Below are 26,150 nucleotides of genomic sequence, written 5' to 3' on the forward strand. Positions count from 1 at the left end.
TCTGGAATGAGAGCATGATGGCCAACTACTGCTGGATGCTGTACTGCCACGATCCAAACACAGTATACACAAGAAAATCATATGATGAAACAGTGGTAGCTGGCTGAAAATGATCATTATATCTATGCCACAGTGTGTGCGTATCAGACACTGAAAATATTGAAACAGTTACTTGATTGGTGCCTGCGATTTAATAAGAGAGGTTATCATTATTTCCTACGTTAGGTATGTGTTCTGGAGTCATATGATTAGCTTTGTCATCATCTTAATTAGTTTCCACTTTGTGACAACACCTGTGAAGTGCCACTTGTTATGTCAGCGTGCACAGATCCTGAAGCAGAAAGCCTGGGTTAACAGAGAAATGATCATCACTGTGATGATGCTCATCATCTCTGACTGGGATTTGAGGTTTTGTCAAAGCAGCGAACACAAAGAAAGCCTGGCTATGTTGGACTTGGTGTGGAAGCAGCTCCCAGTTTGAGTTCAGGAGACAGACACCCTCTCTACTTTGAAGATCACCTTCAAACTTTCCTTTTTGATAAAGATTATATTTGATAAAGATTACAGGTGACCCTGAACCATCCCTTAGTTATGCTGCTATAGGCTCAGGCTGTTGGTGGGCTTCCCGTGATGCTCTGCTTTCTTCTCCACTCCCCTCTTTTCACTCCAATGCTTTTATATGTCACTACTGAACGTCCTTAACTTTTGTCTTCTCTCTCCTTAGTTTGTGTTTTGTTCTTGTCTCTCTGAGCTCATCTCTTCTCTTTCCCCTCACCCTGCAACCACTCATGGTAGATGCTCCTCCTGGAGCCTGTTTTCACTGGGAGGATCTTTGTGTCAAAGGGAGTTCTTCCTTCCCACCATCACCAAGTGCTGCTCACTTGTCTTTGTCTGATGGTTGGGGCTTTCTGTCTAATATTGGAGGCTGTTACATTACACTGTTAAACAGCTTGAGATAACTGTTGTTGTCTGTTGGGAATTGTCACTTATAAGTAAAGTTATATTGAATGGATGTAAATGGATAGATGTTATTGTATGTGACAAACAGGAAAATGATTTTCTTTGTTGTTTTGTGTGTCTGCAGTCTGTCAGGATGTCTGATCACAGAGGAAGGCTGTACTTCTCTGGTCTCAGCTCTGAGCTCCAACCCCTCCCATCTGAGAGAGTTGGACCTGAGCTACAATCATCCAGGAGGGTCAGGAATGAAGCTGCTGTCGGCTGGACTGAAGGATCCAGGCTGGAGACTGGACACTCTCAGGTATGGAGAGGATGGCTGATAGAGGAGGAAGAGCTGGAAATATTTCCTGTGTCCTTCACTCACTTCCCGTTGGCTCATGTGACATGAACTGATCAGAAAGGGATAACAATGTTTGAGGTCCCTAGGGAGGACTTCTCCAGTGACAATTTGTAGATATCTCAGTATACTTAACATTATTCTTTGTGCAGAGAGGAAGTATCTATCCTAGATTAAAACAATCACTGGAACCAGGGGAAACTGTTAGGCTAGGTTTATTAAAAGAATGTACTGACTGACAGCCTATATAGGTCCAGACCAATACGCTTGCCTGTTTCTGGAAGGGTCTGACAAAGAAAGCAGCCAGTGCTTGTTACCAGCTGGAACCAGACGCGAGGAATTGCTGGATGCGTAAAGTATTGCTGTCTTTTGGAAAGTGCGTATAAAGACCTGATTAAAAAAAAGTGAAGAAAACATCAAAGACTGAGGAGAAGAAAGTACTACTACTACTGCAGTTTTCCGCAAGTTATCTATGTACAGGAAACATGGCTTAAACCAAGGTTATATATGTCTTGATGCATGCTCAATTACCCAGGTAAGTAAATCCCAAAAGGGTGATTCTGATCATATGTACATAACGTTTTCAAGGGGAGAAATGTTTCATCACTCATTCAAGTGACTTCTTCAGTCACAGCTGACTGCAGGTTTCCGCAATCTTATAAACAATACATTTGCACAATAACTGAGACTAGTCAATTAAATCAAAAGTGGGGTGCGAGGTCAGTTCCTTGATCATTAAAATGCAATTGCCATGACCATTCATCAACAACCGCTGATCAAAGACCACTGATCAATGGCCATGAGTACCATTCACACAGAGTTGGGGAATGGCTGCAATCACAGCATTGTAAGATGGTGAAAGATGTAGCCTTAGGCCCCCTCCTCGATTCAGAGATTGTCTTTCCCTATTCACGTACAGTGGGGTAAAAAAGTATTTAGTCAGCCACCGATTGTGCAAGTTCCCCCACTTAAAATGATGACAGAGGTCAGTAATTTGCACCAGAGGTACACTTCAACTGTGAGAGACAGAATGTGAAAAAAAAATCCATGAATTCACATGGTAGGATTTGTAAAGAATTTATTCGTAAATCAGGGTGGAAAATAAGTATTTGGTCAATAACAAAAATACAACTCAATACTTTGTAACATAACCTTTGTTGGCAATAACAGAGGTCAAACGTTTACTATAGGTCTTTACCAGGTTTGCACACACAGTAGCTGGTATTTTGGCCCATTCCTCCATGCAGATCTTCTCGAGAGCAGTGATGTTTTGGGGCTGTCGCCGAGCAACACGGACTTTCAACTCCCGCCACAGATTGTCTATGGGGTTGAGGTCTGGAGACTGGCTAGGCCACTCCAGGACTTTCAAATGCTTCTTACGGAGCCACTCCTTTGTTGCCCGGGCGGTGTGTTTTGGATCATTGTCATGTTGGAAGACCCAGCCTCGTTTCATCTTCAAAGTTCTCACTGATGGAAGGAGGTTTTGGCTCAAAATCTCACGAAACATGGCCCCATTCATTCTGTCCTTAACATGGATCAGTCGTCCTGTCCCCTTGGCAGAAAAACAGCCCCATAGCATGATGTTTCCACCCCCATGCTTCACAGTAGGTATGGTGTTCTTGGGATGCAACTCAGTATTCTTCGTCCTCCAAACACGACGAGTTGAGTTTATACCAAAAAGTTCTACTTTGGTTTCATCTGACCACATGACATTCTCCCAATCCTCTGCTGTATCATCCATGTGCTCTCTGGCAAACTTCAGACGGGCCTGGACATGCACTGGCTTCAGCAGCGGAACACGTCTGGCACTGCGGGATTTGATTCCCTGCCGTTGTAGTGTGTTACTGATGGTGACCTTTGTTACTTTGGTCCCAGCTCTCTGCAGGTCATTCACCAGGTCCCCCCGTGTGGTTCTGGGATCTTTGCTCACCGTTCTCATGATCATTTTGACCCCACGGGATGAGATCTTGCGTGGAGCCCCAGATCGTGGGAGATTATCAGTGGTCTTGTATGTCTTCCATTTTCTGATGATTGCTCCCACAGTTGATTTTTTTCACACCAAGCTGCTTGCCTATTGTAGATTCACTCTTCCCAGTCTGGTGCAGGTCTACAATACTTTTCCTGGTGTCCTTCCAAAGCTCTTTGGTCTTGGCCATGGCGGAGTTTGGAGTCTGACTGTTTGAGGCTGTGGACAGGTGTCTTTTATACAGATGATGAGTTCAAACAGGTGCCATTCATACAGGTAACGAGTGGGGGACAGAAAAGCGTCTTACAGAAGACGTTACAGGTCTGTGAGAGCCAGAGATTTTCCATGTTTGAGGTGACCAAATACTTATTTTCCACCCTGATTTACGAATAAATTCTTTACAAATCCTACCATGTGAATTCATGGACTTTTTTTTACATTCTGTCTCTCACAGTTGAAGTGTACCTCTGGTGCAAATTACTGACCTCTGTCATCATTTTAAGTGGGGGAACTTGCACAATCGGTGGCTGACTAAATACTTTTTTGCCCCACTGTAAATGGCCTCCTTGACTCAGCACCCTGTCCAGGATGTGTACATCCTCGTTATTGAAAGAGTGTCAACTGGCCTGTAGGTGTAAATAGACTGCAAAGTCCTGGCCTGACGAGGTGGTTCTTCTGTGTTGTGCCATCCCCTGTGGTGGCAGATTTCTTTTCTCATGTATTAATCCCATATTTAAATCATATCACATTATTAATAGTAATAAGCTCTACACACACAGTGAGGCCATTGTAATGGGAGACGTTAAACAGATAGTGAGACTCCTTCTGCTTATCAGGGACATAACTCCTTAGGTGACAAGCAGAAAAGAACGTCATAATTCTCTCTGTGAGGGAGGTGGTTTTAAGGATGGGGCAGAAGGTATAGGTCATGTACAGTAACCACCCTGACACCAACAGGAGAAAAAACAGGAAAAACAGCTGACAGCAAAGGCAGGGAGGTGTCCTTTGCAGCTTAAAAAGAAGAGGAATATAAAGATAATGAAGGTCACAGTTTGAATCAGTCATATTTCATTCAATACAGTGGTGTACTCACAGATCCAGGATTAGTCAAAATCATTAGCAGTTTGATCCACGCATGGATTGAAGTATATTTGTGAAGATGTTGGACTGTTCCCTTATCTGTGTGTAACAGTATGTGTATGATGAGAGCCGTGTAATGTTCATGTGTGCATGCTGAAAGAGACTGTGCTGGTCTGACCCCCCTCCTCCTTTCAGGGTGGAGCCTGCTGGAGTCCGATGGTTGAGACCAGGTCTGAGGAAGTGTAAGTGTGTTTTTAATGGGATTCATGAAAACCAAGCAGCACACATTCAACCATCTTCATCATGTCAGGAGTCATCATCAAAGTGTCAATCAATGAACAGATGATGGATCAATAACTGCAGCTGGATTGTGTTTGTTCTCTCCATCAGATTCCTGTCAACTCGCAATCGACACAAACACAGTGAACACAAACCTCCAACTGTCTGACAACAACAGGAAGGTGACATGTGTGAAGGAGGTTCAGTCATATCCTGATCATCCAGACAGATTTGATTTTTATCCTCAGCTGCTGAGTAGAAATGGTCTGACTGGTCGCTGTTACTGGGAGGTCGAGTGGAGAGGAACAGTTTATATATCAGTAATTTACAGAAAAATCAGAAGAAAAGGAGGCAATGTTGACTGTTGGTTTGGACTTAATGATCAGTCCTGGAGTCTGAGGTGCTGTGATGATGGACCTCATTCTCTCTGGCACAATAACAGAAAAACATCCATCTACTACTCCTCCTCTTTCTCTAACAGAGTAGCAGTGTATGTGGACTGTCCTGCTGGCACTCTGTCCTTCTACAGAGTCTCCTCTGACACTCTGATCCACCTCCACACCTTCAACACCACATTCACTGAAACTCTTTATCCTGGGTTTACAGTCTGGCATGGTTCCTCAGTGTCCCTGTGCTGAGTGGAGTGTAAAGAGTGTCCTCCTGTTAGAGAAACACTCTGACTTTTGAACAGAGTTCAGTCTGTACATGTTTGTCTCTTTCACTCAGAAACATATTTTCAGATTCATGGATTCAATCAGTTGATGTTTGAAACTGTTCTAAACGATTCCTTGTAAACCTCTTCCTCTTCAGTCCTCTAAAGATGGAAGCTCCCATTATTCCAGGATCCACATGTTGGTTAGTTAGTTGTTTGATTGCCAGCCGAGCCTCCTGTGAGGAAAAGCCAGAGGCTGCCAGTGATGTAGCCGACTGTCTAGGATCAATGTCAGTTTCACTGAATTGTAACTTCAGTGGCTGTTTACTCCAATACAGTTACACGTGTTAGCATCGTTTAGCTAAAGTAGTCCTGAAGCAGCTTCAGTCCTCACTGATCACATGACTCTGGTCACCTCGATTCAGTGTTTCTAAAGCAGTGTGCTGGGTTTTTAAAAATACGTGGCTGCTGCCTGATCTTGGGCCCACAGAGGAAGACGACTCACTCACTCTTCTTCACTTCCTCCTTAAACATGTGGAAGGAGAGCAAAGTGCTGCCAGGCTCTTATTTATGACAGGAACAGAAGAAACCACAGCAAACTGTTCCAGTTATTCATCTTCATCACAATCTATTTATTTATTTATTATGGTGTCTTCAGTCTGAGGGTTTGAAGTTTCCATGTCTGTGTGATGTGTGGTGGGAAGGCTGCTGGTTAAACTGGGACTCACTGTTTAAAGCACTGAGTGCTCATAGAGAGATGCTCCATGCATCCCAGTACAGACTACAAACATGGTGGAAACTTAGCTTTGATATCCACTCACTCTGCACGTCTGTGAGCAACTGTGATGAAGATGTGCAGAGATCTGTGTCCAAACAGGAGAAAGACTGTAAAGACTCTGTGCTTCTAACAGCCTCTGTTAACATATGTGAGGCTGTTTGTTGTTGTTGCCATGGAGCTTTTCACTGTTTGGCTCTGCGTCAGCAGGTCATGTGATCAGGTTTGTTCTGTGAAAGCTCGACGATGGTTCAGTGTCAGGGTTTGTTTGCATTCATCAATAAATATCTAAATAAATAAAAGACTCCATGTTTTTTCTTTCATCGTGTGACCTCTGCTCATCCATCTCTGTGTAGATCAGGATACATTTAGTTCATAATACACGAGTCAGAAAAATCAGAGTTATTACCTGTAATAAATGTTAAAGTAAATATTCCTTCAGTGATAACCAGGCAGGACTGAAACACATCCAAGCTCACAGCTGTCACCACGGTAACAGCACCGTCCATCCACAGGTGAGGGGAGGAGCAAAAAGAGGGACTTTCACCATTTTATACTAAAAACACTCAACTAGTATTTCTAATATGAAAACAAATAAGCCCACATTAATGTGAGCATTTATTAAATAATAATGATAATAATAATGATTTCCTCCTGATCTCACTTACATACCAGAGAAAACTGTGGTGTATATTGTACAGCAAAGCAGTCAGCAGCACAGAGACCAGTGGATACACAGTCTATTCATCTTTGGATAGATACAATATATAGCACAATATTGAATCACAGAGACACGCTGTGGGAGCTTCCACAGATACACTGACGTCAGCATCCAGAGTCCTCCTGCTGCTCCCCCCTCAGAGCCCTGTGATCAGCACCAACACATTCAGTTAGATGACAGAGTCCAGCTGCAGCTAGAATCAGCTCCCCTCTGTGAACAACAGCACAGCGTCAGTGTTTCACACTCAGTGAAAGGAGGAAACAGCAGAAGAACACCATGTGTGCTACGTTTCCCAGAACAGACAACAAACTGCACAAATACAGAGCAGCACGTGGAAGGACCTGGAGCTGCATTTAAAGAGAAAAGACAGCGTGATGTCCTGTATCGACAGGTGGAAGGAACCAAGTCCTCAACTGAAACACTCGTGTTTGTCCACAGACAGGAAAGACACCAGGAAACTTTCTCAAAGAAGTGCAGCTCATGGATAACACACTTCCTGTCAGTCAGAATGAGGCTGGAGCCAAACACAGAAAGGTGCTTTTGTCCAGATGAGCCCAGAGAAGAAACACGAGTTTTCACAGACATCAGAAGCTCAGAGAGGTGAAACATGAAGTTGGAGTCCTCGTCAGCATCCAGAAGAGCTGCTGTGAAACCCTCAGTACTCATGACAGACTGATGGCACAAACACATCATGATTCAAACATAAGGACAAACATGGAGCTACTGATCCTCCTGCATGAGAACAAGCTGACATGACCGCTGTGTCTGAGAGTGTCTCCCTGTCACAGTGACAATAACACAGCTGCTGATCTGAGCTCACAGTCATTAAACTGACCTGAGGTAAGGCCTTATTTTAATACAGTTACTGCATTCATTTCCAAGTTTAAAGCAGTGAAGAACACAGTCTGTAGGTGAGGAAGAATTTAGTGAGAGCAGATGTTTGGATGGAATTCCTCCAGTTAACAGCTGGAACCATTCCATCTCGATTGTTGGGGTTGTTGTTGGGGTTCCTAAAGAGCTCAGAGTGGACAGACCAAGGTTCTTCTAATGAATCAAAGTCCAAACCAAAACTAGGAGTCAAAAACATTTTCATTAACTTCAATAAAAATCCAAAGATTAGAGAAAGTGAACCAACAACGAGTCCTAGTACAGTCCCAGCACTGAAGTCCCTGCTGCTCTTTATACTGGATGTGCTGCATCACTGACTGACAGCTGATGAAGAGTCTCTGGAAACACTCGTGTATCTCCTCTGCTCTTCCTCCTTCTCTCTGCAGGTGGAGGCGATGATGGTAAACAGGACAGTGTGTGTGCTGAGAGAGGAGGAGCTGTGTCCTGATGATCCAGAGAGGTTGAAGCAGCAGCAGCTTGTGTGTAGAGACGCTCTGACTGGGCCAAGTTACTGCGAGATGGAGAGGAGAGCTTCATCCAGCAGTGACTGTCAGATGCATGAGAAGAAGTGCAGATGACTGTCAGTGCTGCAGAGTGAACTGCTCTGAGAACATATGTGCAAATATGCCAACACTAATTTAAATGTCACAAATCCAGAGCTGAAAAAAAGCCAAACCCAGAGCAAGATATATTATCTCTGTATATATTTTGTCTCAGCAGCAGCAGGGACTAACTGGAGACAGTCAAGATTCCTTTGCTGAACTACTGAATGCACAATGTGATGGAAATAGTCCAATAATAGAATTGTACATCAGACACAGCTCTCTGAAATCATTTCTCTGTCTCCTCAGATGTAATCTGACTCTGCCAACAGGAGCTCAGATCTGCTAAAATCACAGTCTGAAGCTGCAGCCTTGCAATCCTCACTTTCATTCATCCAATCACGCTCGCTTCAAATCTTTAGATCAAGAAGATCAAAGTAGAAAAAGTAGAATTGAGATGGATTGTGTGTTTACTGGGAGTGTGACTATCAAGAGCATCAGTGAGCACAGAACATAAAGATTGTGCTAACATTACAGAGTGACTTCCTGATAATGTGCTGCATTGCAAACAGGAAACATCACTGATGCTACCTGCAGTGATGGGAATAACGGCATTACAAGTAACGGCGTTACTTTTTTCAGTAACGAGTAATCTAACTAATTACTATTCCTATCGTTACAACGCCGTTACAGTTACTAACAAGAAACTGCGGTCCGTTACTATTTTTCAACAAACAGACGGTTGAAGCTGTGTTCAGCTTACCGCATCTTATATCAGTTGCACGGAAGTAGCTGTAAGTACGCTACAGCTTTAAGCAGCTGCGCGCGCTCCCGCGGACGGTAATCACGATTACTGTCTAGCACAGACCTTCCCAAAGTGTGGGGCCCGCCCCCTAGGGGGGGCGCGGTATGAAAAGGAAATTAAAAAAACAAAAAAAAAACAACACTTGGACACTGCTAGCATGGGCGCCTCCACAAACGCAAATCAGGAGATGAAGCATAGCTGAATATGTTTCCAAACCAACTTCATTCTAAGCCAAAGACTAGAAAATATGGTGAAGCATATCTTCCCTTTGGTTTCACCTGCACAAGTGCCGAGGTAGGTCTCCCCCTGCAGAATTGGTTTTCCCTTTGTCGGGAGCATGCGCTGGGCTCTTCAAATCATGGACAAACAGTATCCCACATTCTTGATTTTTAGTTCACAAACACAAACCAGAGTCATGATAAACAATATATACGCTGCATTTTTTTCCTCAATAGTTTCGTCACGTTTACTGTCTAAGGACAGCGCAGCGAACACTCTCTGCTTATGAGCATGAAAAAAAAAACAAAAAACAAAAAAACGGGAAGTTTTAGGAGTGACGGCGAGAGAGAGAGAGAGAGAGAGGGACAGCAGAAAAAGAGAGAGAGCGAGTTTTGAGATGTGAGAGATTTGTGATGTTTAGTGTGTTTGGAATGTGTAGTTAATGTGTTGTCTTGTGTAGTTAGTGTGTAGTGTTGTGGATAGTTTTGTGTTGTGTGTCAGAACAATGAGGCGACTGCTGTCTCCAGATAGAAAACAGGAGTGATACACCTGCTTTATTGATGACATCAGCTTTATTAATGACATCAGACTGAAACAGGAAGTTGTGCCAATGTTTCAGCTGCGTCGCCTCGACTTCAGTCGGCCACCAGATGTCGCTGTTCTCTGTGAGATCGCAGGCTCGAAGCTTTGAATGTTTTTGGGTCCAAGTTGAAGGAAAGCCTCAAAGCTTCATGAGGCTTCACCTACACATCACCAGCCAAACATGTTTCTGCACATTTCATCAGCCTCCCCTCAATAAGGCTCCATTGTAACCTCCATTTTCATCCAAGCTGATGTTCAATGTGAAACATCTGGATTAAAGCTGTCCAGGAGTCAGTGTTTCTATCACTTTAACTCTCAGAGGCACTAAAAGGGGATTTGAACCACGTGGCTTTTCTCTGCAGCTCTATGGGAGCTGAGAGCAGGTGGGACAGGTGTGTGTGTGGGCGGGGCATCTGCACACCTCTGACAAAGTTTCATCTTTAAGTTAAAGTGTCTGCATTTATAAGATGTTCAGTAGATGGGTTTTTTTTTTCAGTTTTGGAGAAAACAATGAGTTTTCTCTCCATTCACTGAAACAGCCAAAAATAAATGTGATCTTATTGGAAGGATTACTGTCATGCAGATGAGACAGAAACAGACTGACTCATATCAGCAGACAGAGGGCACCACTGCACTCTACATTCATTCAATTGTCTCCATAGAAACCGTCTCTGCTTTCAAGCAGAGCATCAAACAGGCAGGCAGAAATGTCTGTCCTCTAGTCTCTACTTTCAATAGAAAATGTAGAAATGCTTGATTCTAATCTGCTGCCGAGTCTCTTTCACACTGCTGGAAACACAGAACACCTGTTCAGCCAATCACATTCATTTATCTTTGATCACAAACTGCAGTGATTTCCACGTCTCCTTCATCAGGCTGTGGGACAGTAAGCTTTAATGTTTCAGTGGATCCACTTTAAAGTTTCACAGCTCTAATGTGCAGCTGTCACCTTAGAAATAAATAGCAGCACTGAGAGTGCACTGGGCCCAGGAAGACACAGCTCACTGTCTTTAACAGTATGTTTTTCTGCACTTGTTTTATGGGAATTTCTCTGGAACACGTGTTGATCAGAATTATCTATAGTCTGGTATAATAAGTAGACTTGTCTGAGCTCAATGGTTCTGCTGCTGTTTAGATGATTTGAGGCATTTACAGCTCTATATATGTATCACTACTCAGAATCACACACCGTCTGTTTTTAAACCATGCAAAAGTGCTGTGATTGTAAAAATCTGTTTCCATCACAGTGTCCTCCTCTTAGTGAAACAGTCAGAGTGTTTCTCTAACAGGAGGACACTCTTTACACTCAACTCAGCACAGGGACACTGAGGAACCAGGAGACAAGGACATAAACATTTGTCAGGGACAGTTTCCTCAGCTCTGTCACCATCAGACTCCTGCTGTAGAAAAATGAAAACTTCATTAATGAAGAAAAAATAATGTGTAAAATCATTATGAACTCACCAGAACATTTGACACATTAATATTGGTAATGGAAGGAAATGACTACTTACACTCAAACTGGAGTAGTGCTAATGAAGCATCAGTTTGTTCTGCTCCTGTAACTCACAGTAGCTGTGTCCACTCTGTCCACACCTGCTGCTTCATCACCACCTGAGAGCATGGTGTTACAGCCTCTGTGGACAAGGATGGCCTTAACCCTGGAGAACCCATGGGGTCAGAGCCGACCCCATGGGTTCTCCAGGGTTAAAGTGAGGATCTAATGCTGATGCAGCTCGTCCTGAAAGGAGAGTTTGCACATTGAACTCAGTTTATTTTTTACATACACTCATGCAAGCACAGAAACATTAATACACTGCTTTGTTTCCATCATTTATATATCACACACATGCTTGGCAAATACACACAGTCCATAAACACACCTTGACTTGTATACAGCAGTCCTGAGGTCCTTAATTCCTGCAGAGTGGTGAGACACACTGATCATCTTCTGCAGCAGTTGTGCATGCAGAGGTGCAATGATTGAGGACTTTTCTTCAGACAGAACTCGTGTGGCTGCTTTCAAAGCTTACACTGTATCTTCTCCATCAGTTATGTCAGCCTCTGTAAGAGTAGATGAAACAGCAAAGCTGAACTCATTGGTGTCAGTTTAATGATTCAAATGTCTGTTAATGATGATGGTTTGATAAAGAGCTGATATTTAGACCATTACTTTATTATTTACTGCTCTGGATACAACTTCTGTGTACATTTCTCTGTGTGTACTGTGTTTTCTCCATATTGACAAAAACACAGAGAGATATACTAGTTAAAGACAAAGTGTCTGCTCTTTGTGTGAAATGTCTTCTTTTTGTCTTGTTCACTGAAGATTGTTGAACACTTTTTGGAGCCTTTGGAGCCTTCTCTTGTCTTCAGGTGTACAGAGTGCTGTCAGGTGAAACAGGCGGTCCTGTTGTGATGCCTGTTGCCTCTGTCGGATTATGTTCGACAATATTTTCACGGACCGGCCTTTAAGGTGTCGCAGATAAATACAACAAAATAAAACTAGTACCGATACCAAAAAAAAGAAGATTTATTCATAACACACGTGAAAAGACCCAGGAAAACCAAGTTAATGATAAAAACAATAACAAAATAACGCTGAAAACCGATAAAAACCCTGAAAACCATACATTTCATACCTGAGCCTCAACTCTCGCGGCCCGGTACCAAACGACTCATGGACCGCTACCGGGGATTGGGAACCGCTGCCTTAGAGCACTGCTTTAGCTCACTACTTGACAACATGACCTTATGCCACATGGTTGAATGCAGTGGCCCCTGGTGGACCCCTCCACCAGAGGCTGCTGTGTTACCTCTCTCCACTTTCCTGTCTGATCTTCTGCTGTACTGTCAAAGATAAACATCAGAATAATTTCATCATCTAGAACACTTAAGTAGTACTTTAGTATGAGCAGTATAGTGCAATAGAACACATATGACTTCCTTATCTCATTGGATCTCTGTGTTAGGTTGGTGAAGGAAACACAACACATTTTTACTCACGTGAGTAAATCACTGCCATTAGGAACTAGTTTGTGATATAACAACACACTTACCCTGAAATCATACAGGCCAGTTTCTTGAAGTGACAAGTAGTAATGGGGGGAAATAATTGTGTAGTTTGTGCGACTGCTGTTTGTAAGTTAAGAATTGTCCCAACTACATGTGCTGCTAACCTTTGACCTTTTATAAAGGTCGAAGGTTAGCAGCCCACAGGAGTCTGTGGAAACATGGGTCGTGTCCAAATTCATGGGCTGCATCCTCCTGAGGACCCGGGCTTCGCGGTCTACGTGGGCCGGGTCCTCAGAAGGTCGGGTAGGCTGGAAGTAAACGGCTGTGGAATTGGACGGTCTAGCCTTCTGATTAGCATTACCGCTGTAGTGAAACTCCGCGGTGATCTGAAAATGATGTGCTGGGAGTTGTGCCGTTCTCGGCGGCTTCAGTGACCCTCGAGCTTGCTATCGAGCTGGTGGGTAGCAGATGCTCCAAAAACGTCGAAGCACTTTTGCAAATATGCGATATCTTGATAAACCGAGCAGATATTTGATGTTTACACAGCTACTTTCTCACCTGAAAATATGTTAAAAGTTTATTTTGTGACCCAGAAAGATTAGTATGAGTAATTTTAAAACTTAGCAGCAGCCGCCATTATTGGAAACTGGAGTTTGGCTGGGCCGCGCTATTAATTCTGGGATATGGTAGGCCACGAAGGACACACCCGACCCATCCTTCAAATTCGGGGAAAAGGAGGACGCATTTGTCGGCTGCATTCGGAGGAGTCTACGAATTTGGACAGCCTTCGCCGCGTCGCTGTGACGTAATCGGTCTACAAATGTGGCCTCAGGAGGATGCAGCCCATGAATTTGGACACGTCAAGTGTGTGTGTGTGTGTGTGTGTGTGTGGAAACAGCTGCAGATGTCTTCAAATAAAGTAGTGTATTATCCATCTTTGATATTTATTACATCACATATCCCGATCCAACAACTTTTGCTGCATCTGTCATGCTCATTTCAATTTCATTTCAATGACCAGAGGAAGCCCTAATGCTAAGCTTATGCTAAAAACTCAACAGTGAATTATGAAAGGCAGCGGTGTCTACTTACCCAGAATCAACTTTATAGCAACTTCCATTGATGCTAATATAGAAGCTAATGCTAAGCTAATGATCCAAGATGGTGGTTATAAACAAAGTGGTTGCTCTTGGATACAAGATGGTGGAAGGCTAATACTAAGCTAATGCTAAAACTAAAATAACCATGAATTATGAAAGAGGATGGTGTCTACATACCGAGGATCAGCTTTATAGCAATTTCCATTGATGCTAATGTAACCAATTTTAAGGTATAAAGGTGAATTACAGCACAATAATTACTTGGGCTCAAAATAAGACCCCGGCCAGAATCAGAAGACACCAAATTCGTATGGAGCCAGAGTATTGAGCAGCAATAATGACCTGGACACAATGTTAACTTTTGAGTAGCCACTCTTGTATTGTTACAAGGTATAACAGATATTTGTCCAATTTGTACAGATAAAGTATAAAATAAAATAAATAGTGTGCACACTCAAACAAAATAAAAGTACTCGTTGGGGCCCTTTAAGGATTTAGAGTTAAGCTGGCGATAGCCAACTTCAAAGGTCCTTGTGAGTGTAACTGGAATGTATGAGTGTGTGGTGTGTATCTTCTTTGGGGTAGATCGTCCTCAAAGTGGTTGGCTCACCATCTATCACAACCGGAATATCGTCCTGGTCCTTGGACTTTTCTGTCCTCTCCAAAAAACCTGACCTATAATCCAGGGCATAAAATGTACATTCTAATCAGTCTGTTTCAGATGCACTGTTTAAGGTTAAAATGTAAAATCAAAATATTGCATCAACCTCATATTCATTGCATCACCATCTTAAATCTTATCAAATCTCACAGTTCTGTTGTACAACATTCAATTTTCAAGTATATCAAACATGAGAACTAAACATCTAAGTTGCTCAAATATTTCGCTATTCATGTAAATTAATTAAAAAATACTTATGGTAAATAACCATTCACATTCAAAATACAATACACCATATCAAATTCAGAACTATGTACAAATAAGCAACAAAATATACATGTAAGTTCAGTTCAGAGGCATTAACCCGGTCGGAGCGGGCACGCTCCGTTTTGCGTAGCTATTTTTAAATCCCGGTAGCACTGCAACCACGTGAGCTAGCGCAATAATTTTTTTTGCATATGAAACCGGAGGAGTTGTACTTACATCTTATGCCATCAGTCACAGTTTCCTTCCACATATAGCTTTGCAAAAACTGCATAAAAAGCACTTGCAGCAACAAAAACATAATATTCCAGAAACAGGCTTTGCCGATCCGATCAACTCTTCATAACACTTCCTACGTCCATCAGCACGAACTATCGCATGTCCGCCATGACCTGCCCGAAACCGGAAGTGACGTCATTTTTGTGGAAATGTAGTTTTTTTTACCATCAAGGCCTCATGAGCTTGTACTGGTGTTTTTAAAAGTTATGTTTGACTTTATGACTTTCTGTGTCGTTTCTGGGATGCTTAGGACACATTGCACTGCTGGAAATAGTTTATTTTGATGCATATGCTGCTTTTTTGCAAATTTGCATTATAATATTTATTTTCGTTTTTCCTGCAGTGTATAGAAATTGGTGTATTTCAAAAATAAAACTATGAAGACACTCAAAATAAATTTTGTGTGGTGGGAAACTATTTTGTGCAACTTTTTTGTTTTTACAGTTTTGAGGGATAAGCCTCTTAAATTTCTCTAACTAGAAATATATGTTAAAAAAAGCAAAAATGATTTTCAATTTTTTTGTAGTTTATTGCACTTTTTGCAATTTATGTCATTACTATGCACTTAATGCATGCATATTATTAAAATTTAGGCTGTAATTGTTGTATTGATGTATAGCAACTTGAAATGCTCCCAAAAATGGCTCTACAACATGTAAAAATATAATATAAGCTCTGGCAGACTTGGTTCTATGGTAGGTCTTAAAGGGTTAAAGCAGTGTACTTAATTTCTCCACACTATACAGGGAGTGCAGAATTATTAGGCAAATGAGTATTTTGTCCAAATCATCCTCTTCATGCATGTTGTCTTACTCCAAGCTGTATAGGCTCGAAAGCCTACTACCAATTAAGCATATTAGGTGATGTGCATCTCTGTAATGAGAAGGGGTGTGGTCTAATGACATCAACACCCTATATCAGGTGTGCATAATTATTAGGCAACGTCCTTTCCTTTGGCAAAATGGGTCAAAAGAAGGACTTGACAGGCTCAGAAAAGTCAAAAATAGTGAGATATCTTGCAGAGCGATGCAGCAGTCTCAAAATTGCAAAGCTTCTGAAGCGTTTCATTCAAAATAGTCAACAGGGTCGCAAGAAGCGTGTGGAAAAACCAAGGCGCAAAATAACTGCCCATGAACTGAGAAAAGTCAAGCGTGCAGCTGCCAAGATGCCACTTGCCACCAGTTTGGCCATATTTCAGAGCTGCAACATCACTGGAGTGCCCAAAAGCACAAGGTGTGCAATACTCAGAGACATGGCCAAGGTAAGAAAGGCTGAAAGACGACCACCACTGAACAAGACACACAAGCTGAAACGTCAAGACTGGGCCAAGAAATATCTCAAGACTGGTTTTTCTAAGGTTTTATGGACTGATGAAATGAGAGTGAGTCTTGATGGACCAGATGGATGGGCCCGTGGCTGGATTGGTAAAGGGCAGAGAGCTCCAGTCCGACTCAGACGCCAGCAAGGTGGAGGTGGAGTACTGGTTTGGGCTGGTATCATCAAAGATGAGCTTGTGGGGCCTTTTCGGGTTGAGGATGGAGTCAAGCTCAACTCCCAGTCCTACTGCCAGTTTCTGGAAGACACCTTCTTCAAGCAGTGGTACAGGAAGAAGTCTGCATCCTTCAAGAAAAACATGATTTTCATGCAGGACAATGCTCCATCACACGCGTCCAAGTACTCCACAGCGTGGCTGGCAAGAAAGGGTATAAAAGAAGAAAAACTAATGACATGGCCTCCTTGTTCACCTGATCTGAACCCCATTGAGAACCTGTGGTCCATCATCAAATGTGAGATTTACAAGGAGGGAAAACAGTACACCTCTCTGAACAGTGTCTGGGAGGCTGTGGTTGCTGCTGCACGCAATGTTGATGGTGAACAGATTAAAACACTGACAGAATCCATGGATGGCAGGCTTTTGAGTGTCCTTGCAAAGAAAGGTGGCTATATTGGTCGCTGATTTGTTTTTGTTTTGTTTTTGAATGTCAGAAATGTATATTTGTGAATGTGGAGATGTTATGTTGGTGTCACTGGTAAAAATAAATAATTGAAATGGGTATATATTTGTTTTTTGTTAAGTTGCCTAATAATTATGCACAGTAATAGTCACCTGCACACACAGATATCCCCCTAAAATAGCTAAAACTAAAAACAAACTAAAAACTACTTCCAAAAACATTCAGCTTTGATATTAATGAGTTTTTTGGGTTCATTGAGAACATGGTTGTTGTTCAATAATAAAATTATTCCTCAAAAATACAATTTGCCTAATAATTCTGCACTCCCTGTAGGCCTATTCATGAGAGAGAAATGCACTAAATGAAATGCACTTCCCCTCTAGGGAAGGGCGTAGATTTCGTTTTGGCATTGGTGGGGATGAATGATTCAGGTTTTTTTTCCTTTTTGTCTTTGCTTCTTGATAACAAAAGGAGAAATGTACTTGCCTACATATGCTATTCTACATGCTTTTAAATCATTTAAAATTACAATTGATAGTTTTATATGTGAGTTATATAATGCTAAATTACAATTAAACAAATGACTAAGTATTTTAGACTTTAGTTTACTTCAGCCTTATTCAATATAAATCAGGTATCATACAAAAAGTTAAAAATAACTTCAAATTCAGCAGGGCTGGACTGGGACAAAATATCGGCATTTTGACTAGTGACCGGCCCACCATGGTATTATAGGAAAAGTCATAAATCCTTTAAAGCCTTTATAATAAGCTTAAACCTACACCACCTTCCCTATTCTGATATTCTAAACAGTAACACCTAATTTATAATTACATATACCTATAACTAAAAGGGTTGCCAACTCCCAGCAAAAAAAGAAAAGAAAAAAAGTAGGGAACCATTCCCCCACCCTCTGCTTCAAGATGCTTAACTAACAAAACCGATTTAAATTTAATGCACGTATAAAACAAATGCATATAAATCTATTATTTTTCTCCAGTAATTAAATAGATTCAACATCTTTCTTCAACAGAATTGCAGACTGCACCCATGGTACCTTAACAAAGTAAAGAATACTAGGGCTGCTCGATTATGGCAAAAATGATAATCATGATTATTTTCACTGAAATTGAGATCTCGATTATTTGACGATATTTATTTAACCCTTTAAGACCTACCATAGAACCAAGTCCGCCAGAGCTTATATTATTTTTTTTACATGTTGTAGTGCCATTTGTGGGAGCATTTCAAGTTGCTATACATCAATACAACTGTTATAGCCCATATTTTAATAATATGTCTGCATTAAGTCCATAGTAACTACATTAATTGCAAACAAGTGCAATAAACTATTAAAAAAATTGAAAATCGTTTTTGTTTTTATTACATATATTTCTACTTGGAGAAATTTAAGAGGTTTATCCCTCAAAACTTTAAATACAAAAAAGTTGCAAAAAATAGTTTACAACAACAGGAAATTTATTTTGAGTGTCTTCATAGTTTTATTTTGGAGATACAGCAATTTTTCTATACTGCAGGAAAAACAAAAAACAATCCTATGATGCAAATTTGCAAAGAAAACAGCAGGTGCATCAAAATAAACTATTTCCAGCAGTGCAATTCGAGTTCTAAGCATCCCAGAAACTATTCAGAAAAGTCAAACATGACTTATAAAAACACTAGTATAGGCTTTTAAGGCCTACAAGTAAAAAAACTACATTTTCCGCGAAAATGACGTCACTTCTGGTTTCGAGCAGGAAATGCGATAGTTCGCGTTGACGTCTTTTTCAATGTGGGAAGTGTTAAGAACAGCTGATGGATCGGCAAAGCGGGTTTCTGGAATATTATGTTTTTGTTCCTGCAAGCGCTTTTTATGCAATTTTTGCAAAGCTTTATGTGGAAGGAAACCGTGACCGAGGACAAGCTGATGGCATAAGATGTAAGTACAACTCCTCCAGTTTCATATGCAAAACAAATTATTCCGCTAGCTTACGCGGTTCAGGTTCTACAGGGATTTAAAAATAGTTACACAACATGGAGCGTGCTGCTCTGACCGGCTTTAAAGGGTTAACAATAACAATGTATTGAATAATGACTTTAAAAAATAATATAAAATAGTGTGCAACACCACTGAAGTTCTTTTTTTACCTCTCTTTTCAACCAACGGCAGTCACTCTCCTCTCCAAACAACTTCTGCTTAGGTTTCCGAGCTTCCCTTGGGTCCTCTTAATCAGCGGTCTCCAACCTTTTTTGCGCCACGGGCCGGTTTATGCCCGACAATATTTTCACGGACCGGCCTTTAAGGCGTCGCGGATAAATGAGGGAGGGGCTAATAATCGGCTCAGTCATTTTTAATGATCGTTGAAAGCCCAGATCGTAATCGTGATTAAAATTCGATTAATTGAGCAGCCCTAAAGAATACTATAACTTACTAGGGTATATACTAACTAGACTTAATATTTACTGAATATAATAATGGATTTCTATACATTTTACATCAGATGAAAACGTTGGTTGAAAGATTCAGATAATTATTTGTTAAAAGCAAGACATTTTAAATGAGAATAAGAAAGAAAAGTATTTCTTTGTGCCCCCCTTTCCCTGTTAATGGCCTACCTGGCCCCCCTGGCAAAACTTTGCTAGCTCCACCCCTGCACAGTTACCAGCTTTCAGCTACATAGAAAAGGATCCTCGTGTTATTTGTCTCTCAGAAACAGTTCATAACTTCCCTTCAACTCATTCATGTCACCTAAAAGGTAAACCTGTTTCTCCATCACCTGTTCAGCTCTGATGATTCAGTAAGGACATCTCCTGGTTTCATCTTCATGTTTCCCTCTCACCACATATCCAAACCAACATCTTGACCAGCAGCTTTTACAGCTGTGGCTCCAGCAAACATCAGCTGATACTAGAAATTAATATTAAATAAATGCTAACAACAGCTGATCAAGCTTAAACGTGCTGCTGTTGTTTAATGCAGCCTCCGCTGGTTTCCTCTTTCTGGCGCAGAGAGAAAAGCCGATCAGCTGATCATTGATCAGTTTCATGATTGAATTAGCAACTTTCTAGCTGAAGTAGTACGGGACAAATCGCGTTCCTTTTCACCTTAACTTTAAAGTTTGACCTCCTCGGCTGTAATTGGTCAAGCTCAGAGTCGATCATGACCAACTGGCCAATCCACCACCATTCATCTATACCGTTAAAAAAAGAAAAGGAAGAAAACCCCATTGTCCCATAAAAACAAAAAATCACGAGCGGCCCACTGGGCAAATGCCCGGTATGCCCGATGGCCAGTCCAGCCCTGAAATACAGTCATGACAATAAACGAATATGAGTTCAAGGACTTAACAACATTACTTCAGTTACTGTGAGAAGATTTTTATGAAATACAATATAATCAAGTGTGCCTTATATCCAAGTGTTCATATATTTTCACATAACCAAGCTTATTGTTAAAGAACATAATGCATTCCTTACTTCAGTGTGTGATGTCAGATAAGCATGATATACTTCTGCATTGTTATTTTCAGTGTATGTGTGCAAGGTCAGATAAGCTGAGATAATGCCTGACCTCTCCCCTTTCTGTTAAAAGAGGAAGTACTATGTAACCCATTTTGACTTATAAATAAAGCAACCAGCCTGCGCTTGGGTGTGTGTGTTCTCAGAGACGCTCACCCGTGCGCACGATCTTAAACTCTCTGACTTGGTCTGCGGTGTCTTATTTCTCTTACTTGTGATAGAACAAATGTCTACCCCTGACATTTAATTGGTCCTCCGAGCCGGAGAACTGACTGTTATTTTTAACGTCTAGTTGTCCACAGACGGTCTTCGTCGGATCCTGACGTCGTGATTGCCTGCGCTGGAAAAAATCTGTGCACAGTAAAGAAGAAAATCCGGGAACGTGAATTCGATCTCCGTTCAGCGTTTTATACAGGCCCCCACGGCGCCAGGACCCGATGACCCGATGTGCCGGATTCAAAACGCAGCGCCACAGTAAGGTGAATATGAAACACTGCATTCCATCAAGCGCTAAAACACGTTGATATTGAGATTTTCCATTAAAATAGTGTGTAAACCTGGGAGTGCCGACAGATCTCAGTCCAAGAGGGGCTTAGAGACAACAGGCAAGAGCGAAATTCTAGAAATCGCTGTTAAAAGTTCCAGTCGCTCTGGGAGTGGCTGCAACGGAACAAGATAGAAGGTGTTACATAAAAATACGGAAAGTCTCAATAAAAACTATAAAAACGCGCTCTGATTGTGTTAAAAAGAGGAGTGAGTTGTTATTTACGACCCAATACGCGGTCGAACCGCTTCTCAAATTGTTTTCCTGTGCACACTCACCTACTGGTTGGAGTGGAGATCAGGTTGTGCGTCATCACGTAAAATCAATAACCGCTCTCTCGAATAGCGGGAGAGTAGAAGGCTGTTATTGATAACCTGCCCACTTCTTCGTACCAGAGACAGTGTCACAGTTCTGACGTAATTAGTTCAAAATGGGTAATTCTAAAACTAAAGTAAAATTAACAGCAGATGAAGAATGGTTAGAAAAAAACTGTCAAAATGCAGGGATAGTCAGTGCAAAAAGGTGGAGAAATCCACATAAAATATATTGTCCAGCTTGGCAAGGCAAATGCAACCCTGATTCAATAACTGCTTTAAAAGCGGCTTTGCAAAAAGAGCTATATGAGGAAAAGAGTCAGAAGAAAAAAGCAAAACGTCTAGCAGAATGGCATCTTTTCAAAGCGTGGATGGCAGAAAATGATAAACGCATTACTAAACGCACCCAAAAACAAGAAAATAAAGATAATGAAAAATACACGTACACCAGGCTACCACAAGGATTTCAAAATAGCCCAACACTGTATGCAGAAGCTCTAAAAAAATCAATGTCATTTTGCTCTCTCCCTGCTCCAGGAAAATTTCTGCTGTATGTAGATGACATATTGATTACAGGCCATACACAAGATGATTGTAAAGAAAACACAATGACGGTTCTGCAACATCTGGCAGAACAAGGCCACAAAGTATCACAAAACAAGCTACAGTTGTGGAGCAACAAAGTGATCTACTTAGGACATCAACTAACAGGCCAAGGCCGCACCCTACTAGAGAGCAGAAAAACAGCAGTCCAAAATGCACCGAAACCAATTAATAAACAGCAAATGATGAGTTATTTAGGTCTGTGCAATTTCTGTAGGTGCTGGATCCCAGAGTATGCACTGCTGGCCCAGCCACTACAGGACCTAATTTATGGAAAAGACCTAGCATTAAAAGACAAAATACAGTGGACCCCAGAAGCAGAAAAAGCTTTTACTGATTTAAAAATAGCACTGCAAACATGTACTGTTTTAGCATTACCAGACTATGAAAAACCTTTTGTTCTCCATGTCGACGGAGTAGCAGGGTACATGAAAGCAGTCTTAACTCAAGCTTTTGGAGACAAACAATGTCCATTAGCTTTCTACTCATGCAAACTTGACCCTGTAGCTGCTGGACTACCCACCTGTGTCCAGGCGTGCGCAGCAGCAGCAGAGGCAGTTAAAAAATGTGCAGACATTGTTCTGGGACATAAGTTAATCATCAAAGTCCCGCATGCTGTGACCTCCATTTTGCTACAAGCAAACCTCTCTTTCCTTACACATGCCAGACAACTCTCATATGTAGGGATCTTACTTTCGCAATCACACATAACAATAGAGAAGTGTGGCCAATTGAACCCCGGCACACTTATTCCGACCCCTGAAGATGGTGAACAACATTGTTGTATAAAAAGATTAGAGGAAGAAACAAAGCCTCGCACTGATATACATAGTTCTCCACAGGCTACTTTCACTAATGTTTTTGTAGATGGCTCAGCGTCAAAAGACACTTTCGGTAGAAATTGTGTGGGATACGCGGTCACCACTATTGATACAGTGATAGAAGCGAAACCTCTCAGTTCCTCAAACTCTGCCCAGAGTGCGGAACTGACCGCGGTCATTAGAGCATGTACACTGTACAAAGGTCAGAGTATTAATATTTATACAGACAGCCAATATGTCTATTCAGCAGTTCACCATTTTGCAAAAATATGGCAAAACAGAGGAATGACAACGTCCACAGGCAACCCAGTTCAACACGCAAACCTTCTAAAAGAGTTATTAGAAGTGATAACGTTGCCAAAAGAACTAGCACTATGCAAATGTGCAGCTCATCAAAAAGATGACACAGAAATAACGAGAGGAAATAACTTTGCTGACAAAGCAGCCAAAGCAGCTGCAGAAAAACACATTGATGTTTTAACAACAGAAACCATAGATTTAATACCATTAGAAATACTAGCAGATGCACAGAAGACAGCATCACTGAGTGAACAAAAATCTTGGTTGAAAGATGGAGCAGAATTAAAAGACAATCTCATGATGTGCAATGGCAAACCAATACTTCCAAAATCTCTGCATAAAACCGCCGCTTTAGTGACACACTCGCAAACTCATGTGTCAAAAGCAGGGATGGTTCATATACTTAATAAACAATTCTACACAAAAAATTTTGAAAGTTCAGCAAAAGAGTTTATCAGAACATGCATGATTTGCCAAAAGCACAATGCACAGGGAAACTTAAGACCCAAGCGAGGTCGGTTTCCCACACCACCACATCCATTTCACACTATCCACATGGATTTTATAGAACTAAATGAATCACAATCTTCCAAATATGCACTTGTGATAATAGATGCATTTTCTAAATGGCCAGAAATATACCCAGTGAAAAAAGCAGATGCAATTTCAGTAGCAAAATGTTTGTGCAATCATTTCATACCAACATACGGCATTCCAAGTTTAATACGGTCTGATAATGGCACACATTTTGTAAATGAAGTAATAAGTAAAGTATCTGAAGCTTTAGGTTTTAGCATAAAACATCACTGTGCCTATCATCCTCGAAGCGCAGGATTAGTCGAGAGAACTAATGGCACAATTAAACAGAGATTAAGAAAATGTATGGAAGAAACTAGAAAACCATGGCCTGAATGTTTGAGTTTAGTTAAGCTATGGATGAGAATAACTCAAGGAGCAGGTGGTCTGACCCCATTTGAAGTCATACATGGCAGAGCGTTTCCCCTGCCAATAACCAGTGAGCCAATTAATAAATCTGTAGCAGAAACAACGATGGCAGAATGGATGACAAAACTGTTTGAGAATAAAGAAGTGATACTAAGCAATCAACTGCCGAGTGATCTATCTCCAGTCTCTTGCAGGTTGAACCCCGGTGATTGGATTCTGATTAAAGTCCTCCAGCGAAAAAACTGGAGTTCTCCACGGTGGGAGGGTCCATTCCAGGTGTTGCTTACTACAGCGACAGCTTGTAAGATAGCTGAAAGACCTTCGTGGATCCATCAAAGTCACGTGAAGAAAGTGTTTGCACCACAATAAGAAGCCGCCTTACCCAGTCCCAGTGCTCCGCGGGGTAGGGGTGTGGGAAACCCACCTCTTGGCCCCGGGTCAACGTATTGTAGGACCAGGGTAAGTCAGGTCGTCCTGAAGAACAAACACATGATAAAGAGTGACCCATCCCACCAAAGAGAGGAACCGATAACAACACCAGGGACGCCTGAAGACAAACAAGATAGAGGAAACCAGCCTGATGAATCCAGAAGAAGAACGAGCCCCAGCACCAGCCCCAGCACCAGCCCCAGCCCCAAAGCTGTTGTGCTTAGGTGCTTGTAACTTCAAACGGAAACGACTCATGTGTCGCATACTCTGTCTGATGGTCGTCATCTTGATGACGATGCTCTTCTGGTTGATGCCCAGCGGAGCCCCCAGGACAGAACTAACTATTCCCCGACCTAAGAGGTGGACCCATGACAATTCCCATCTGGCTGAGATGACTGAAGACCACATTCACCCCTGGATGAATAATGCCTGGTATCGATACATATACAACAGAGTAGAGGAAAGAGGCTGTTATGTCTGCTCTCACATGCCCAGTACTTCTGTCCACCCAACCATATATGGTCGCATGATGAAGAATCACTGGCAAAGCAAGTGTGCAGCAAGTTTCGCCAGCATTGGAAGACAACATGTTGCAATCAGGATTGAAGCTTCACACCTGTGGGCAGAAGGCCTGAAGGATGGAAACTGTGATGACAAATTCTGGGTAGACATGACAGTGAAGAACAGAAATGCCTCAGTCCCTTTCCCCGTCTTTATGGCCCAGGAAAAGAAGCAGCATCCCCTGTGCTTCTACCAAGCAGCAGAGCAAGGACGCCACCCCCTGGGCCACACCAAGAACTGCAACGCAACTTATGGAGAAGTAGAATATGGAACAGTCAAAAGACACCGACGTGTAAATGGTACCTATTGGGTACAAGGTATGGCATGGCTGTGCGGACAGCGTGCATACTTTATCCTACCACCTTTCTGGTCAGGATGCTGTGCACCTATCTTCATCTCAGACCACACCTTTAAGATAACAGTGCACAGCAACGCCAGAGTTAAGCGCAACATAGAACTCCAGCCCCACGATTCAGTCCACGGATCTGACGTGCCAGACGACTTCAAACTCTGGACCACTGGCCAGAAGGTAATACACGCTCTGTTTCCCTGGATCGGAGTAGGAAAGCACGCACTACAAATAGAGACTTTAGACTATCGTTTTGGACTGTTTTTGAATGCCTCCACCCGCATTGACAAAGCACAGAATGAAGAAATTGATGCAATCCGCATCACTGTCATGCAACACCGAGTGGCTTTAGACATTATTCTGGCAGAGAAAGGAGGTCTCTGCGTACTGTTCAACAAGACATGTTGCACCTACATACCTGACAACATACACTCATTAAACATGACAAATGCTTTGAATGTTCTGAAACAATTGAGAGACGCTCAGCAGCAGGACTACGTAGCCGATAAGCAAGGCTGGTGGGACTGGTTGCTGAGTGGCTCCTGGAAATCCCTATTGATTAAAGGCCTGTTGGCCCTCTTAAATGTGATGTTACTGTTTTTCATTTTCGCTGCTTGTATTATCCCATGTCTGAGAAGCATAATGTCAAACATGTTTAAACGTACTCTAGGAAATTATGTCTTGATTC

At 41.9% G+C, this 26,150-nt stretch overlaps 1 protein-coding gene across 1 annotated transcript; it reads left to right on the forward strand.

Moving 5' to 3' along the window:
* The first annotated feature begins 1,202 nt into the window (after positions 1 to 1,202).
* LOC146634201 (stonustoxin subunit beta-like) lies at positions 1,203 to 5,257 on the forward strand. Its single transcript, XM_085349876.1, has 3 exons — positions 1,203 to 1,258; positions 4,536 to 4,582; positions 4,731 to 5,257. Exons 1-3 carry the CDS (start codon positions 1,203 to 1,205, stop codon positions 5,255 to 5,257), a joined length of 630 nt encoding a protein of 209 aa, XP_085206002.1.
* Positions 5,258 to 26,150: the final 20,893 nt, after the last annotated feature.

Source organism: Diplotaxodon limnothrissa, linkage group LG3 (genome assembly GCF_057381915.1).
Source record: "Diplotaxodon limnothrissa isolate DT_005_m linkage group LG3, D_limnothrissa_male_GT1.1, whole genome shotgun sequence".
Taxonomy (NCBI): Eukaryota; Metazoa; Chordata; class Actinopteri; order Cichliformes; family Cichlidae; genus Diplotaxodon; species Diplotaxodon limnothrissa.

Coding starts and splice junctions, on each gene's coding strand:
- LOC146634201 (XM_085349876.1), top strand. CDS start 1,203: ATGAAGCTGCTGTCGGCTGGACTGAAGGATCCAGGCTGGAGACTGGAC. Junction 1,259..4,535: donor TGGAGACTGGACACTCTCAG/GTATGGAGAGGA, acceptor TCCTCCTTTCAG/GGTGGAGCCTGCTGGAGTCC. Junction 4,583..4,730: donor GAGACCAGGTCTGAGGAAGT/GTAAGTGTGTTT, acceptor TCTCTCCATCAG/ATTCCTGTCAACTCGCAATC.